Below are 16,680 nucleotides of genomic sequence, written 5' to 3'. Positions count from 1 at the left end.
TGAGTTATTGGAAATCTACAGGGACAACAGTAGTCAATAGAGGAAAGCTGTAATATCTCAGAGTTTCACTACTAGAAGGACAGATACCTGAGCAATATGAGAAAACAAGGGAAGAAAATGTCCCAAACAAAACTAGATGGTATAGCAATAAAATCCAATGACAGTATGGCAGAAGAAATGTCAGAAAGGGAGTTCAGAATGTACATAATTAAAACAATCAGGGAAGCAAACGAGGAGATGAAAGAGCAAATGCAGGCATTGAATGATCGCACCACTCAACAGTTCAAAAAGCAAATGTGGGAAGCAAAAGATCATTTCAATAAAGAGTTAGAGATACTGAAAAAAACAAAACAAAAACAAACAGAAATCCTTGAAATGAAGGAAACAGTAAGCCAAATTAAAAACTCCACAGAAAGCATAACCAATAGGATAGAACACCTGGAAGACAAAACCTCAGACATTGAACACAAAATATTTAACCTTGAAAACAAAGTTGACCAAACAGAGATGATGATAAGAAATCATGAACGCAATCTACAAGAATTATGGGATATCATGAAAAGGCCAAATTTAAGAACTATTGGGATTAAAGAAGGCACAGAGAAACAAACCAAAGGAATGAAACAATCTATTCAATGAAATAATATCAGAAAATTTCCCACACTGAAGAATGAAATGGAAAATCAAATACAAGAGGCTTATAGGACTTCAAATATACAAAATTACAATAGACACACAACAAGGCACATTATAATGAAAATACCTAACATACAAAATAAAGACCGAATTTTAAAGGCTGTGAGAGAAAAGAACCAAATTACAATCAGGGGGAAACCAATACGGATATCAGATTTTTCAACTCAGACCCTAAAAGCTAGAAGGGCCTGGAACAACATTTTTCAAGCTCTGAAAGAAAACAGATGCCAACCAAGAATCTTTTTTTTTTTTTTTTTTTTTTTTTTGCGGTACTGGAATCGAACCCAGAGCCTTGGGCTTGCAAGGCAAGCACTCTACCGACTGAGCGCTCTCTCCAGTCCTCAACCAAGAATCTTATACCCAGCAAAACTGACCTTCAGATTTGATGACAAAATAAAATCTTTGCATGATAAACAAAAGCTAAAAGAATTTTGAAAAAGAAAGCCGGCGCTACAGAACATTCTCAGAAAATATTCCATGAGGAAGAGATGAAAAACAACAATGTAAATCAGCAAAGAGAGGAAGTAGCCTAAAGGAAAAGCCAAATAAAGGAGAAATCAAGTTGTGTCAAAAAAACAAAAATGAGTCAAATGACCGGGAATACATTTCATATCTCAATAATAACCCTGAATATTAATAGCCTGAACTCATCAATCAAAAGACACAGACTGGCAGATTGGATTAAAAACAAAGATCCAACAATATGCTGCCTGCAAGAGACTCATCTCATAGAAAAATATACCCACAGACTAAAGGTGAAAGGATGGGGAAAAATACACCATGCACATGGACACAGGAAAGAAGCCGGAGTGTCCATCCTCATATCAGATAATGTGGACTTCAAGCCAAAGTTAGTCAGAAGGGATACAGAAGGACATTTCATACTGCTTAAGGGAAGCATAAATCAGCAAGACATACAATCATAAATATCTATGATTGTATCTACATACATATCTATGTAAATATCTACAGTGGCTCATCCATGTATGTCAAACAAATCCTCTCAATTCCAGAAATCAAATAGACCACAACACAATAATACTAGGTGATTTTAACACACCTCTCTCACCACTGGACATATCCTCCAAACAAAAATTGAACAAAGAAACCACAGATTTCAATAACACAATCAATAATTTAGACTTAACGGACATATACAGAATATACCATCCAACAAAGAGCAAATACACTTTCTTCTCAGGAGTACATGGATCATTCTCTAAAATAGACATATTTCATGCTACAAAGTTAATGGTAACAAATACAAGAAGATAGAGATAACCTTGTATTCTATCAGATCATAATGGATTGAAATTAGGAATAAAGGACAGAATAAAAAACAGAAACTACTCCAACACCTGGAGATTAAATAATACGCTATTGTATGATGAATGGATAACAGAAGATATCAGGAGGGAAATTTAAAAATTCTTAGAGGGAAATGAGAACAAAGATCCATCATACCAAAATCTATGGGACACTATGAAAGCAGTACTTAGAGGAAAATTTATTTCATGGAGCGCATTCAATGAAAGAAGAAAAAAAATCAACAAATAAACAACCTAACACTACAGCTCAAAGCCCTAGAGAAAGAATAACAGAGCAACATCAAAAGTAGGAGAAGACAGGAAATAGTTAAAATCAGAGCTGAAATCAACAAAATTGAAAGAAAAAAACAATAGAAAAAATTGACAAAATAAATAGTTGGCAACATGTATCCCATTTGTTCACAATAAAATAAATTAAATTAAAAAAAAATAGTTGGTTCTTTGAAAAATAAACAAAATTGATAAACCCTTAGCCACACTAACGAAGAGGAGAGAGAAAACTCAAATTACTAAAATTCGGAATGAACAAGGAAACATCATAACAGAAACGAGTGAAATCCAAAACATAATTAGAAGCTATTTTGAAAATCTATACTCCAACAAAATAGAAAATTTCGAAGACATCAACAGCTTTCTAGAGAAATACGAATTACTTAAACTGAACCAGGACATACACAATAGATGAATTTCAAGTAATGAAATAGAAGTCATCAAAAGCCTACCAACAAAGAAAAGTCCAGGACCACATGGGTTCTCAGCCAAGTTCTACAAAACCTTTAAAGAAGAGCTCATTCCAATACTTTTCAAAGTATTCCATGAAAGAGAAGAGGAGGGAATCCTCCCAAACTCATTCTATGAAGCCATTATCACCCTGATACCTAAACCAGACAAAGACACATTGAGGAAAGAAAATTTTAGACCAATATTCTTAAAGAACATTGACGCAAAAATTCTCAACAAAATTTTAGCAAATTGCATACAAAAACATATTAAAAAGATAGTGCACCACAATCAAGTGGGTTTTATCCCAGGGATGCAAGGTTGGTTCAACATCTGGAAATCAATAAATGTAATTCACCATCTCAACCAGACTTAAAGTCAAGAATCACATGATTATTTCAATAGATGCAGAAAAAGCATTTGATAAAATACAGCATCCCTTCATGCTCAAAATACTAGAAAAAATAGGGATAGTGGGAATATTCCTTAACATTGTAAAGGCCATCTATGCTAAGCCCATGGCCAATATCATTCTAAATGGTGAAAAGCTGAAAGCATTCCCTCTAAAAACTGGAACAAGGCAGGGATACCCTCTTTCACCACTTCTATTCAACACTGTTCTCAAAACTCTAGCCAGAGCCATCAGACAGACCAAAAAAATTAAAGGTATAGGAATTGGAAAAGAAGAACTCAAACTATTCCTATTTGCTGATGACATGATTCTATATTTAGAGGAACTGGTAAATTCCACCAGAAAACTTTTAGAACTCATAAGTGAATTCAGTAAAGTAGCAGGATATAAGATCAATGCTCATAAATCTATTGCATTTTTATACATAAGTGATGAATCCTCAGAAAGAGAAGTTAGGAAAACTACCCCATTCACAATAGCCTCGAAAAAAATAAAATACTTGGGCAATCTCACAAAAGAAGTGAAAGACCTCTACAATAAGAACTACAGAACACTAAAGAAAGAAAGAAAACCTTAGAAGATGGAAAGATCTCCCATGTTCTTGGATAGGCAGAATTAATATTGTCAAAATGGCCATACTACCAAAAGTGCTATACAGATTCAATGCAATTCCAATTAAAATCCCAATGACGTACCTTACAGAAATAGAGCAAACAATCATGAAATTCATCTGGAACAATAAGAAACCAAGAATAGCAATCCTTAGCAGGAAGAGTGAAGCAGGGGGTATGGCAATGCTAGAACTTCAACTCTACTACAAAGCAATAGTAACAAAAGCGGCATGGTATTGGCACCAAAATATACAGGTAGATCAATGGTACAGAATAGAGGACACGGACACAAACCCAAATAAATACAATTTTCTAATAGTAGACAAAGGTGCCAAAAATATGCAATGGAGAAAAGATAGCCTCTTCAACAAATGGTGCTGGGAAAATTGGAAATCCATATGCAACAGAATGAAACTAAACCCCTATCTCTCACCCTGCACATAAATAAACTCAAAATGGATCAAGGACCTTGGAATCCGACAAGAGACCCTTCATCTTATAGAAGAAAAAGTAGGTCCAAATCTTCAACATGTTGGCTTAGGATCAGACTTCCTTAACAGGATTCCCATAGCACAAGAAATAAAGGCAACAATCAATAACTGGGATAGATTCAAACTAAATAGCTTTCTCTCAGCAAAGCTAACTATCAGCAATGTGAACAGAGAGCCTACAGAGTGGGAGAAAAATCTTTGCCACTCACACTTCAACATCTCTAGTAATAAAAGAAATGGAAATCAAAACTACCCTAAGATTCCATCTCACCCCAATTAGAATAGCGATTATCAGGAATACAAGCAACAATAGGTGTTGGCGAGGATGTGGGGAAAAAGGTACACTCATACATTGCTGGTGGGGCTGCAAATTAGTGAAGCCACTCTGGTAAGCAGTGTGGAGATTCCTTAGAAAACTTGGAATGGAACCACCATTTGACCCAGCTATCCCACTCCTTGGCCTATACCCAAAGGACTTAATATCAGCATACTACAGAGATACAGCCACAACAATGTTCATAGCTGCTCAATTCACAATAGCCAGATTGTGGAATCAACCTAGATGCCTTTCAATTGATGAATGGATAAAGAAACTGTGGTATATATACATAGAACGGAATATTACTCAGCAATAAAGAATAATAAAATTATGGCATTTGCAGGCAAATGGATGAAGTTGGAGAATATCATACTAAGTGAGATAAGCCAATATCCAAAAACCAAAGGACGAATGATCTCGCTGATAAGCAGATGATGACACATAATGGGGGGTGGGAGGGGGGCAAGAATGGAGGAAGGAGGGACTGAAAAGAGGGGTGGGAGGGGTGAGGGGGAAGTAAAAAAATAACAGAATGAGTCAAAAACTATTACCCTAGGTAAATGTATGATTGTACAAATGGTATGCCTCTACTTCATGTACAGAGAAACAAGATGTATCCTATTTGTTTACAATAAAAATAAATTTAAAAAATAATAATAACAAAATAAAAAAGGGCTGGGAATATGGCTCAGTGGTTAAGCACCCCTGGGTTCAATGCCAAGTACCCTTACCAAGAAAAAAACCTTGATAAAGTTGATGACAAAAAAATAATAGTCCTGCAGAACCAATAAGGCATGCACAAAAAGCATGTAAATTATTATTTACTGAAAAATGGTCTTTAAAGGTTAATTGAAGTATTTTTAATTTGTACTACAAGAATAAGAAGGCCAAAGGAGCTTTCCTACTATTATCCACTCTGGGCTAGTTTTAAAAAATTTTCTGTTAGATAAAATATTAAATTTCAGGCTGGGGTTGTGGCTCAGTGGTAGAGTGCTCACCTGGCACGTGTGAGGCACTGGGTTCAAGTCTCAGCACCACATATAAATAAATGAATAAAATAAAGTTCTATTGACATGTAAAAAATATTTTTTAAAAAATATTAAATTTCATAAATGTTACATGATAACTCTGTCAACAATCCAGAGAAGATATCCAACTTCTTTTCCCAATCTATATTTAGGGTCAAAATACATATATTAGCATAAACGGTTTTGGTTGAAGATGAAGTGGTAGAACATTTGCCTAGTATGCACAAGGTCCTGAGTATGATCTCCAGCTTGCAAAGTAAGTTTTGATATACCACTTAACTGCTCAAGATATAATTCCAGATGCAAAAATGTAAGCATGACTTTCACCTTCTTTCAGCATTTGGTTGAAAAAATTATGGGAAGGTGTGATTTATAAGGACTCAATATTTTTATAAACAAATATTATTTTAAAACATAGTTAAAACTCTGTACAACTATATATCTGCAGGTATACAAAAGCCAAATATGAGATAATTCTGTAAAATATATGCAAGTTTTCAGATTTAGGTTTTTGTCTGTAGAGGAAGTCACATCTATTCTGTGCCCTATCTCTACCCCCATTTCAGACTATAAGCTTCCAAGAGCCCAAGATAATATTCTTTCATTTTGGGTACCAGGGATTGAACCCAGAGGTACTTAAACACTGAGCCATATTCCCAGGCCTTTTTTTATTTTGAAACAGGGCCTCACTAAATTGCTGATGCTGCCCTCCTCTTGCCTCAGCCTCCCAAGGTGCTGGGATTACAGGTGAGTTCCATCATGCCTGACCTTAAGATAATATTCTTAAAAACACTTTTTTTTGGGGGGGGGCAGTCCTGGGTATTGAACCCAGGGGTACCCTACCATTTAATTATATCCCCAGTCTTTTAAAAATTTCTTGAGACAGGTCTCACTTAGTTGCCTAGGTTGGCCTCAAACTTGTGATCACCCTTCCTCAGACTCCCAGGTCACTAGGATTATAGGCATGCACCATCACACCCGTCTTAAAATCACTTTTTCGGGGGAAAAAAAAATCCAGTTCTGCATATAGAAAGGTAATAATCATTTTTTAGTTTGCTGAATACAGCACCTAACCACAAGTGATTCTGGAATAAATAAGGCAAACCTCTGCTCTAAATCCCTGGCTGTCATCTCCCTAGGATGACAGGGATGAAGGGATCACTTTTTGTTGTTGTTTCTGAGACAGGGTCTCACTAAGTTGCAGAGGCTGGTCTTGAACTTGCAATCCTCCTGTCTCGACTCCTAAGTAGCTAGAATTATAAGCATGTACCACCACATGATTCTTGAAAGAGTGTTGCCTCTCAAATCAGCTGTTGTCTTTTCCCACTCAGCTGTGTCTGAGGCTAGTCTCTACAGGCTCAGTCTTCCAGGCCACAGAGTCATTTGCCTAGCAGGTGATTTTGTCAGTGGAAAGCACTAATGAGACAAAAGATACTCCCAACAAATTAAGACCTTGAAGACAGTGAAGGTCACTGTCTTACGGCTTCTAAGACTCTGGCCCCCTAAACCAACACTTTAATCTTAAAATTTGAGTACAAAGCCAGTTATGGTGCTACATACCTATAATCCCAGTGACTTGGAAGGATAAGGCAGGAAGATGAAAATTTTGAGGTCAGCCTGGGCAATTTAGTGAAACCCTGTTTCAAAATCAAAATCAAAAGTAAAAAGGGTTGGGGATGTAGCTCTGTGATAAAGCACTCCTGGGGCCAATCCCCAACAGCTCCCCATAAAAAACTGAGTAAAGAGTTAAGACTAAGATTATAAAGAGCCTGGTTCCAAAACCTGCCCACCGATACCTGTTTAGACCAGTCTCTGCCTCTTTGGGCCCCATTTCTCATATGTATGATGACTTCCACAATAACTAGTTCTACGACCCAGTATGGAGACTGATTTTAGAGTCTACACACATTCCAGCATCTCTGCTCAGTTTCACACTACTGTCTCCTCACTTTTTAAATGAGGTAACTATTTTAAAGTTGAAAAAAGAGATTAGAATCTAGGAAGCCTGTTCTGAAGTTGAGGCTCTGCTTCTAATATGCTCTAAATTGAGACCAGTCCCTTAACTTTGAGCCATAATTTCCCTTGGCTCAGTTTCCTTCTTTATAAAATGGTCTAATTGTCAAGATTAGGTTTTTTGTTTTTGTTCTTTTTTTTTTTTTTTAGTTCTGGGGATTGAACCTAGCACCTATGGCCCAGCCCCAGACTAAGTGCTCTTTATTGTTCAAAACAAAACTCATCACCTTTCCCAAAAAAGAGTTCATTCTTGAACTCATGGTTTTCTGTTACCTGAGAATCTGCCCAAGATCCTGGCCCATTCATTATCCACCCCACTTCCACCTGTTTTAATAGTACAGATCCAGTTTGTCTCAAGTCTCTAAAACCCAGATACTGGTTTTAGTGCCACTGATCTGACAATCTGTAGTACACACATCTGTCACCTGATCTATTACAATCACACAAACCATTTCTCTGCCCCCATTTGGTTTTCTCTTCAATCCATTCACCATATTGCTGCCATAGTTACACCCAAAAGAATAGTGATTATCCTATCACTCCCCTGTCTAAAATCCTCTGCCAGCTTCCAAAACAATTATGAATGAATACTCAACTATTCTAGACTGCAAATCCACCTTTACAGGCCCTGTCGGTCACCCTTTCCAATGTAACCATGTGCCTTTGTATTACCATATCCTTCAGTTAGAATGCCCTTTTGAGTGTAACCTCATTCTCGTGGATGTAGCTCAAAAATACCCTTTTGTGGACTGGGGCTGTAGCTCACTGGCACAGCACTTCTCTAGCATGTATGAGGCACTGGGTTCAATCCTTAGCACCACTAAAAATAAACAAAACAAAAGTATTCTGTTGATCTACAACTACAAAAAAAAAAAAAAAAGGGGGGTGGGGAGAGCATCCTTTTCCAGCTTATGTTGGAGATTCTCCTTCATGCTCCTTATTTACACCTCTTTGGCACCACTTATCAGTCTGCTTATTATTACCTGTATGTCCCTCTCACAGCAGAATGTGTGGAGGTATCCACACTATGGCTGCCCTATGGTAAGGGAGGAAGTCATGCACAGCATTTAAGAGTGCAGGCTCTGGAACCAAAGTGCCAGGGTTGGAATCATTACTTCTTACTTGCTATTACCTGAACAAGACACTTAATCTTTCCAAGTCTCTGCATATGTAGCTGGAAAAATGAAAAATAAAAATATTGAAACCTAAAAGATTTATTATGTGGGCGTTATGATGTAGGTCAAGGGCTTGGCACCCTGCCTGGGGTAGCAGTTATGGAAAAATAAGAATAAGCACATTGGTAACAGTAGTAGCAACTGTGGTAGAAATAAAATTAGCAGAAACCACTTGACTGCTTTTACCACATGTCAGGCATTGTTTGGACACCCTCGCTGCACCGTGAGTTGGATACTATCATCATCATTCCCATTTTTACAGAAAAGAAAAGTGAGAGCAAGAAAGTTTGTGTAATTGTCCCACAACCAGAATCCCAGGCTCTTTACCAGGTTTCGATCCCGCCACCCCACTCTCCCCACTCTCCGCCCTCGTGCAGGGGATTCTCGAGCATGCTAGTCAAGCACTCTACTGTTACACGCCCAGCCCTGCAGGCCCTGCTTTTCATCACAGTTTGCTGCCCGAGTGAATGGCAAATGCTAGATCACTATCAGGCGGAAAGTAAATATTTGGTTAAATAAAAGAACTGCGGCAAAGCTATACTAGGAAAAAATAATCAATACTCAAGTGAGGAAATTCACTAAGGCTCTGGGAAATAAAGCATGACTCCTTTGTCTTTCCTCTTATATTCTGCCTTGCCCTGTTTCAAAACTTTACCCCGACTTGGGTGCTGACCACATGGTAAAGGCTCCAGGTGAGATGCAAGGAAGAACTGTTAGGAAACCCTCCAGGCCCTGCCCCCAAACCAGGACACACCCACGTCGGCCCCGGAGCCCAAGGTCCAGTCCCGCCCCTTCTAGGTCTATCCCGCCTTCCTCACATTGAAAGCGGGTAGCTGCCCTTCCGGCGCGCGGTGCAGCTCACGAACCAGCTCCATAGCTTTTTCGCAGAACATGGCGGACGCTCCCGGGTCCCTCGGACTCGTCAACCACCAGGTTTCAAGCCAAACGGTCGCTGAACTCTCAGCTTCCGCGCACCTTTTGTTCGGCGGCCCAAAGACCCAGCTCTTCTACTCCGCTCCGCGCTTTTGGCGCCAAACATGCTCAGCCAATAGGAACGTGTTGCCGGATCTTCTGCCCTACAGCAGCCAAAGAGGGACATTTCCCTACTCTGCGCGACCTTACTACAGGAAGGGCAAAATGGGAGGATTAGTTTTTTTTCTTTAGTGATGCCCAGCTGTCAGTACCGAGAACCAGCAGCCTTGCATCGTTCCAGTCGGCTGTTCCCACGACTCTCTACGCAGCACAGCCCGGGGTAAATGTATACCCCGCAGATGTTTCGTTTTAGTTTTTTAAATCTTTTTTTAGTTGTCAATGGACCTTTATTTTACTTATTTATATGTGGCGCCGAGGATTGAACCCAGTGCCTCACACATGCTAGGCAAGCACTCTACCACTCAGCCCCAGTCCCAGCCCTGGTTTTAGTTTGCAGCGGGGTTTTTTTTGTTTGATAACCCTCCTGTGTGGTAGGAACTATGATATATATTTATTTTTTTTAAAAAAATTTTATAGTTGTAGATGGACAGCATGCCTTTCTTTATATGTGGTGTTGAGGATGGAACCCAGTGCCTTAAACGTGCTAGGGAAGCGCTCTGCCACTGAGCTACTGTATACTGAGTACTATATACTATATACACCAGCCCTATAGATTTAATTTTCATAACTTTCGCTAAAGGTAGTTAAGACTCTGGACTGATAAAGAAACCGAAGTTAGGTAACTTGCCCTGGATCACAACAAAGCTCATAAAGTCAATTAGCCCTTGTAGCTAAGCTTTCCACTTTCGGTTCTACAGCACCATCCTTTTTTATTTATTTTGTGTTTGTATTTGTGTTTTCTTTTTGTGGTACAGGGGATTGAACCCAGAAACTCTCTACCACTGAGATACCACCCCAACCCTTTTATTTTTTATGGGGAATATTTTATTGTAGTTGTCTGTACTATTTTTTATTAGAGCATTATAATTATACATAGCATTTGGGTTATTTTATTTTTGAGACAGTCTCTTTAAGATGCTGCTGCTGACCTGGAACTTGCTATCCTGCCTCAGCTCCTGAGTTGCTGGGATTGTAAACATGCATCATCGCCTTGGTTTATGTGGCTGTTTTTTGAAAAAAACAATTATTTCTTTTTTCTTTCAATGCTGGGGATGGAACCCAGGACCTCACACATGCCAGGCAAGGGCTCTACCAATGAGCTATGCCTTTAGCTCTTTAAGCAATATTAATTTCTAAAAAGCAGTATTGGATTCATTGTGGCTAACCCTAGAAATAATATTGCTTTTTTGCAAAGTAGATAAAGTACATGTTATCTGATAAAGGGAAATGGCCCATTTTTAAAAAAAACAGTCTCTGAACCTTATCCTTACATTGAGTGGCATTTCTTCTAAACAGTAAGGGATAACTTTTTAAAATCAAATACATAATTCTATCACGAACCATGCTGTGGGATGGTAATCCAAAGACAAGCATCCACAATCCTCCTCATATACCTTTTCAATTTCAGTCAGAAGTCTTAATGAACTTGAGACTCACTTCCTTACTTGTAAAATGCAGACAGTAGTGGCATCTCTGAGGACTTGTAATGATACAGTCTTTCCTTCAGGAAATATTTATGAAGTGCCTATTATGAGCCAGGCATTGGTCTGGGTATAGGTCCTTTCTCAGTTTACATTGCAGTGTGGAAAAACAATGCACAGGTAGAGATACATCATTGACATCAATACATACAATACATCAATATATTGGTGATAAGTACTAACAAGAGTAAGCCAAGGGACTTTCTCCAGACCCAGTGGGCAGCGGACGGCGTCTCAGCCTCACGAGGAAACTACTAACGTTCTTGTGGAACCAAAGTAGAATTCATAAGAACGTAATGGATGGAGAAGAGAAAACCTATGGTGGCTGTGAAGGCCCTGATGCCATGTATGTCAAATTAATATCCTCTGATGGTCATGAATTTATTGTAAAAAGAGAGCATGCACTAACATCAGGAACAATAAAAGCCATGTTGAGTGGCCCAGGTCAGTTTGCTGAAAATGAAACCAATGAGGTCAATTTTAGAGAGATTCCCTCACACGTGCTATCAAAAGTATGCACGTATTTTACCTACAAGGTTCGCTACACTAACAGCGCCAAAGAGATTCCCGAATTCCCAATTGCACCTGAAATTGCACTGGAACTGCTGATGGCTGCGAACTTCCTAGATTGTTAAATAAAATAAATTATAATAAACTGTTAATTTTTTTCAGTATTTAATACCTGTAGTTCAGTTAGTGATTTTTTCATATATAGTATGTTGCCTGTATGCAATTGAACTACAAATTTAATTGCAAAGCAGATTTTCTTCTGTTCTTTTGCATAGCAATCAGTTGAAATTTGTTTCCTACACCAACAAATTAAGGACATTTTCACAAACTGAGAAATAAACAATTATGCCAATTTGTAGGTGGTTTTTGCTTATCCTTTGGATGTGACTTTTAAAATTAGAACAATAAATGTTGAAATGTAGGCATAAAAAAAAAAAGAGTAAGCCAAGGAAGGTAAACATAGTGAAGGTGAATTTGAGGGTTTTAAGTTAAAAAGTGTTCAGCAAATACACAGATGTGAAAGGGAAGGGAGCAAGTCCTGTAGGTGTGAGCCATAGGAGTGCCAGGAATTGCAGGTAGCAGGAATCAAAGGTTCTGAGTAGGGGTGATTGTGGCATGTGAAGACCAGGAGGAAAGCAGCAATTGAGGAAGAGGCTGGTGCCTGAGACCAGAGTCCATTTCACAAAGGACCCTAAGTGCCCTTTCATAAGCTTTCAGTTTTATTTTGAATGAGTTGGGGAACCATCAAGGTGAGTTTAGCAAACAAGTGACAGAATTACATAAAGTGTAGAAAAAACAAATCCTAGGTGACAGCTGGGTTAAGTAGACAGAAATAAAGCAAAGGTGGAGGCAGGAGGGAGACCACTCCTGCTATTAAAATAATCCAAGTGAGAGATGATATATTGGCCCAAGGTGGGGATGGTGGATGTTGTGAGAAGTGGTTGGATCCTAGGAAGATTTTGAAAAGAGATGGCTGCTAAACCTTGATGACAGAAGAGAGAAATCAAAGACGACCCCAGAGTTTTAGCCTGCAGAAGTACAAAATGTAGTTGCCATTTTCCAGGAGGGGAAGCTTACTGAGTTAGCATGGAAGAAGAGTTGGGAGTTGTTTTGAACACAGTAGTTTGGGTGCCTGTCAGATATCAGAGATGAGATCTTTGGATAAAGGAGCCTGGGATTCAAGGAACTCAGGGAGCAATATTTAAAGCCTTGATAACCAGGTGATGATAACTTTACCAGCAAGCCTACTGCCAGTGAGAAAGATTCAATACCTCTTATATATCTTTCTTCTCTCCAGCTCTCCCTTTCTTCCTTGCCCCTCCCCCCCCATTAAAAAAAGATTTTGTCAAAAAACGGTGGGTTGGGGGGTGTTTGTGACAAATAGGATAAAACAATTTCTCTACACTTTAACTTCTGGATTCCCAAATCCCCAGTACTGTTACTTCACTTCAAAGAAGTCACCTTTTAAATTCCATAGTATTTTTTTTTAATTGGCAATTGAACCCAGGGGTGCTTTCCCACTGAACTACACGCCCAGCCCTTTTTTATTTTTTTGAGACAAAGTCTCACTAAAAAGACTGGTCTAGAATTTGTGATCCTCCCACCTCAGCTTCCAAAGAAACTATAGACAGTCAAAGCTAAACAACTAAATCTATGAACTAAACTGCTCTTTATCATTTCCTTTTTTCTATTTAGGATGGGTTGAATTAATACTTAACTGGGTTTCACAAGTGCAAATTCATCTTTGAAATGGATTTCCTCAAATGGGTAAGTGGTTTATTAAAATCTAAAATCTAATTGTTTTCAAAGAGTAAACTGTTGCCCAACATGGTGGCCGATGCCTGTAATCCCAGCAGCTGGGGAGGCTTGCAGGAGGATCCCAAGTTCAAAGCCAGCCTTAGCAACTGAGCGAGGTCCAAAGAAACTTTGCAAGACCCCGTCTCAAGAAAATAAAAAGGGCTGGGATGTGACTCAGTGGTTAAAGTGACCCGGGTTCAATCCCTGGTACCAACACCACAAAACAACAAAAATAAAACAAAATAACCAAAGAGTAAACTGTATAAGCAGCTCCCTTTTTCATATATTCGATCCGAAGGTTAAAAATATTTATCTATATATACATTTTTTTCAAACCTGCCCGGTGTCTGTAATCCCAGCGACTTAGAAGCCTGAGGAAAGAGGATCATAAGTTCAAGGCCAGCCTCAGCAATTTAGCTTAGGCCCTAAGCAACTTAGCGAGACCCTGAATCAAAATAAATAAGTAGATAAATCAAAATAATAAAAAAGGTTGGGGATGTAGCTCAGTGGCAATGTCCCTGGGTTCAATCCCCAGGACACACACACCCCCCAAAAAAAGTCCTTTTGGGAAAACAGCAATAAATCATTAAAACAGAATTGTGATTTGTTACCTTTCTGTTCCTATAAACCTAAATGAGAAGTTACCCAGGGTTAGGAGTCAGAGACCCTGGGTAGGAAGGGGAGGGAGCCGGCTTTGCGCAGCAATTCGGGCTTGCAGGTGGCCACTTTCTGGCCGGCGTCCTCCCAGTGTTTTCGCGGTTCGTACCACTGAACTGAAGCACCACTAGGTTCGTCTGCTGGTTACATGAACACCCAGAAGGTTAGTCCCCTATCCCCGGGCCCGAACCCAGTCCTCTGTGCAGCAAAACCTGGCAACTCTGCTCTACCCTTACGATGACGCGAGGATACGGCTTCCACCGCCCTACTCCAAGATGGCTGCAGGTCGGCGCTGGGGATGCTGGGCGCGCTCCCCGAGGGACCAGGGTGGAGTTGATGGGGCGGGGAGGGGGCAGGGCGAACAGGATTCCGGCGCTGATTGGTCTGTGCTGCCGACCGGACCACAGCGCTGGTCCTTAGCGGGCGCTGCGGCCTGGGGCTGAGATGTGAGGGGCAGCGGGCGGGCTCCCGGCGGTGAAGACTGTGAGCTGCGGCGGCTGCGGCGAGGGCGGCGCAGGCGGGCGGGCGAGGCCAGCGGGCGCCGTGGGCGGCCGGCCTTGTGGGCCGCGGGATGAGGAAACGGACCGAGCCCGTCACCTTGGAGCATGAACGCTGCGCCGCCTCGGGCTCGTCCTCCTCCGGCTCGGCCGCCGCGGCGCTGGACGCGGACTGCCGCCTGAAGCAGAACCTGCGCCTGGCGGGCAAGGGGCCGGAGCCCCGTTGCGCAGCCGACTCGGGCATGAAGCGGGCGCTGGTCAGGTGAGGCGATGCACCAGGACCAGGGAGGGCCCCCCTCACCTGCCCTGCAGGTGCGGCCCGCAGGTCTCCCCGAAATGCCACCCCCCCAGATTAGCCCTCTGCAGAAGAACTTCCCACCTCCCCCATCCCCCTGGTGTCCTCTTTGACCCTTCTTCAAACCTCTTCCCCTTACTTGGCCTGCAAGGAGCTCCCAACCCCATCCTTTCCCCAGGCACCTTCCTGCGGGAGCGCTCCTACGTCCCCTTCCTCTAGTATCCTCCCTGGCGCTTCGCGCCTCCTACTTACCCACCCCGCACTTCGAATGCCTCTTTGCATCCTTACACTTTCCCAGGAGAGCCAGGACGGACCCCTTAGCTACCGGTTTGGAGCAGCACGGAAGTCGTGACCCCTCACGGGAAAGTAGCGTAGGGGGTGGGGAAGCCCCCGGACGCGCGGCACGTAAGAGGTGGGACGTGGAGGGGCTGGCGTCAGACCCCGAGAGCTCCCGGGTCCACTCGTACCTGCTTTGCATTAGCCCCCAAACCAAGCGCACTAGCCAGCGCCTGTGTGTAAGCCTGTCGGTGGTACCCTCGTCTCTCCGGTAATTCTCCGATTACTGTTATTAGAAATGGCATTCGCCGCTCAGAACTGCTGAGCCTTTGGGGAAGGGTTAAATGGCCTTTGGGGTCCAGAGGAAACACCACATCCTCAACTGCTGGAGAGAAACCGATTGTTCGCTGTGCAGGTGGCTGCTTACCTTCGAAATCAACACAGGAGTTGGTTTCATCAGGAATCATTGTAGAGTCCTGAAGTCGTTTGGGGTGTGTGTTTGTTTTCTCCCTTTGGGAAGAAGAATGAAAGTATATAAAGCTGATTTCGGAATTGAGATAGGAGCTTATTTCACAGGGACAGCTTTCTTTCCCTTTTTACTGTTTTCTTAATTTATTTGTTTGTGGAACCTATAATTCATGTCCATTTTGAAGCCTTGGTATTTCATGATGATATCTGATGAAGTTAGTATGTGATGTTCTCAGGTGTTTCTTTTGGCATCAGTTGGAATGCCTTTAATTGACACTGGAGCATAAAAATATTTATTCAAATAGCCCCTAAAGAAAATGAGAACTTCAATACTTAAAAAGAACATGATTCTCTTCTATGTCAGTGGTTCTCAATCCTGCCAGAAGGGACATGTTTAGTTTCACGTGTGAGTAAAATTATCCATCAAACTGGTTAATATTTTTTGTGAAACTAATCTATTTTTTGGAAAAGTTAAACTGCATTAAAAACTCGTAATTCACTTTAGCACACTTTTATTAATAACACAAAACTTAAGTAAGTTGAAAATTTCTACCTTTGAAAAGATTCAATTGTTATGCACAATAATGTTGGGAAACAATGCTGCCCTGACACCTTCCTAAGTAAGATATACTGAAAGAATTTGTTTAATTTGGGGTTTGTATTAAGGGACAAAGAGAAACATTCAATGTTGTTCACATCATTTGAATAATCAAAAGACTGTTAGGAGAATAAACACAAAACACAGAAGGAATATCAAATTTGTGTTACGCCTTGACTTCTTTTCCTGTTGCCTGTCCTAGACATTCTGTTGCTT

General features: G+C 40.8%; 3 protein-coding genes across 5 annotated transcripts in view; 2 read left to right on the top strand and 1 right to left on the bottom strand.

Annotated features, from left to right (window-relative positions):
- Gins1 (GINS complex subunit 1) overlaps window positions 1–14,534 on the bottom strand; it is a 39,461-nt gene extending 24,927 nt beyond the window's left edge. For 2 of the 3 annotated variants that reach the window (XM_047539984.1, XM_047539986.1), the window contains exon 1: window positions 9,612–9,809. In XM_047539984.1, the coding sequence (XP_047395940.1) occupies window positions 9,612–9,686 (75 nt within the window). In that variant the 5' untranslated portion in view covers window positions 9,687–9,809. Of the gene's footprint in view, window positions 1–9,611; window positions 9,810–14,284 lie in introns of those variants that run through there. The other variant, XM_047539985.1, reaches the window with a different exon arrangement.
- On the top strand, window positions 11,615–12,016 carry LOC124976909 (elongin-C-like). Its single transcript, XM_047539987.1, has one exon. The coding sequence runs from the start codon at window positions 11,663–11,665 to the stop codon at window positions 11,999–12,001; it is 339 nt and encodes a 112-aa protein (XP_047395943.1). The 5' UTR covers window positions 11,615–11,662; the 3' UTR covers window positions 12,002–12,016.
- Window positions 14,535–14,723: 189 nt separating the features above from the next.
- Window positions 14,724–16,680, top strand: part of Abhd12 (abhydrolase domain containing 12, lysophospholipase) — an 89,945-nt gene continuing 87,988 nt past the window's right edge. Inside the window, exon 1 of the mRNA XM_047539982.1 lies at window positions 14,724–15,089. Within this exon, the coding sequence (XP_047395938.1) occupies window positions 14,902–15,089 (188 nt within the window). The 5' untranslated portion in view covers window positions 14,724–14,901. The remainder of the gene's footprint in view (window positions 15,090–16,680) is intronic.

Source organism: Sciurus carolinensis, chromosome 2 (assembly GCF_902686445.1).
Source record: "Sciurus carolinensis chromosome 2, mSciCar1.2, whole genome shotgun sequence".
In the NCBI taxonomy this organism is placed as follows: domain Eukaryota; kingdom Metazoa; phylum Chordata; class Mammalia; order Rodentia; family Sciuridae; genus Sciurus; species Sciurus carolinensis.
The sequence above is the reverse complement of the archived record's forward strand: the minus strand, read 5'-3'. Positions and strand labels throughout refer to the sequence as shown.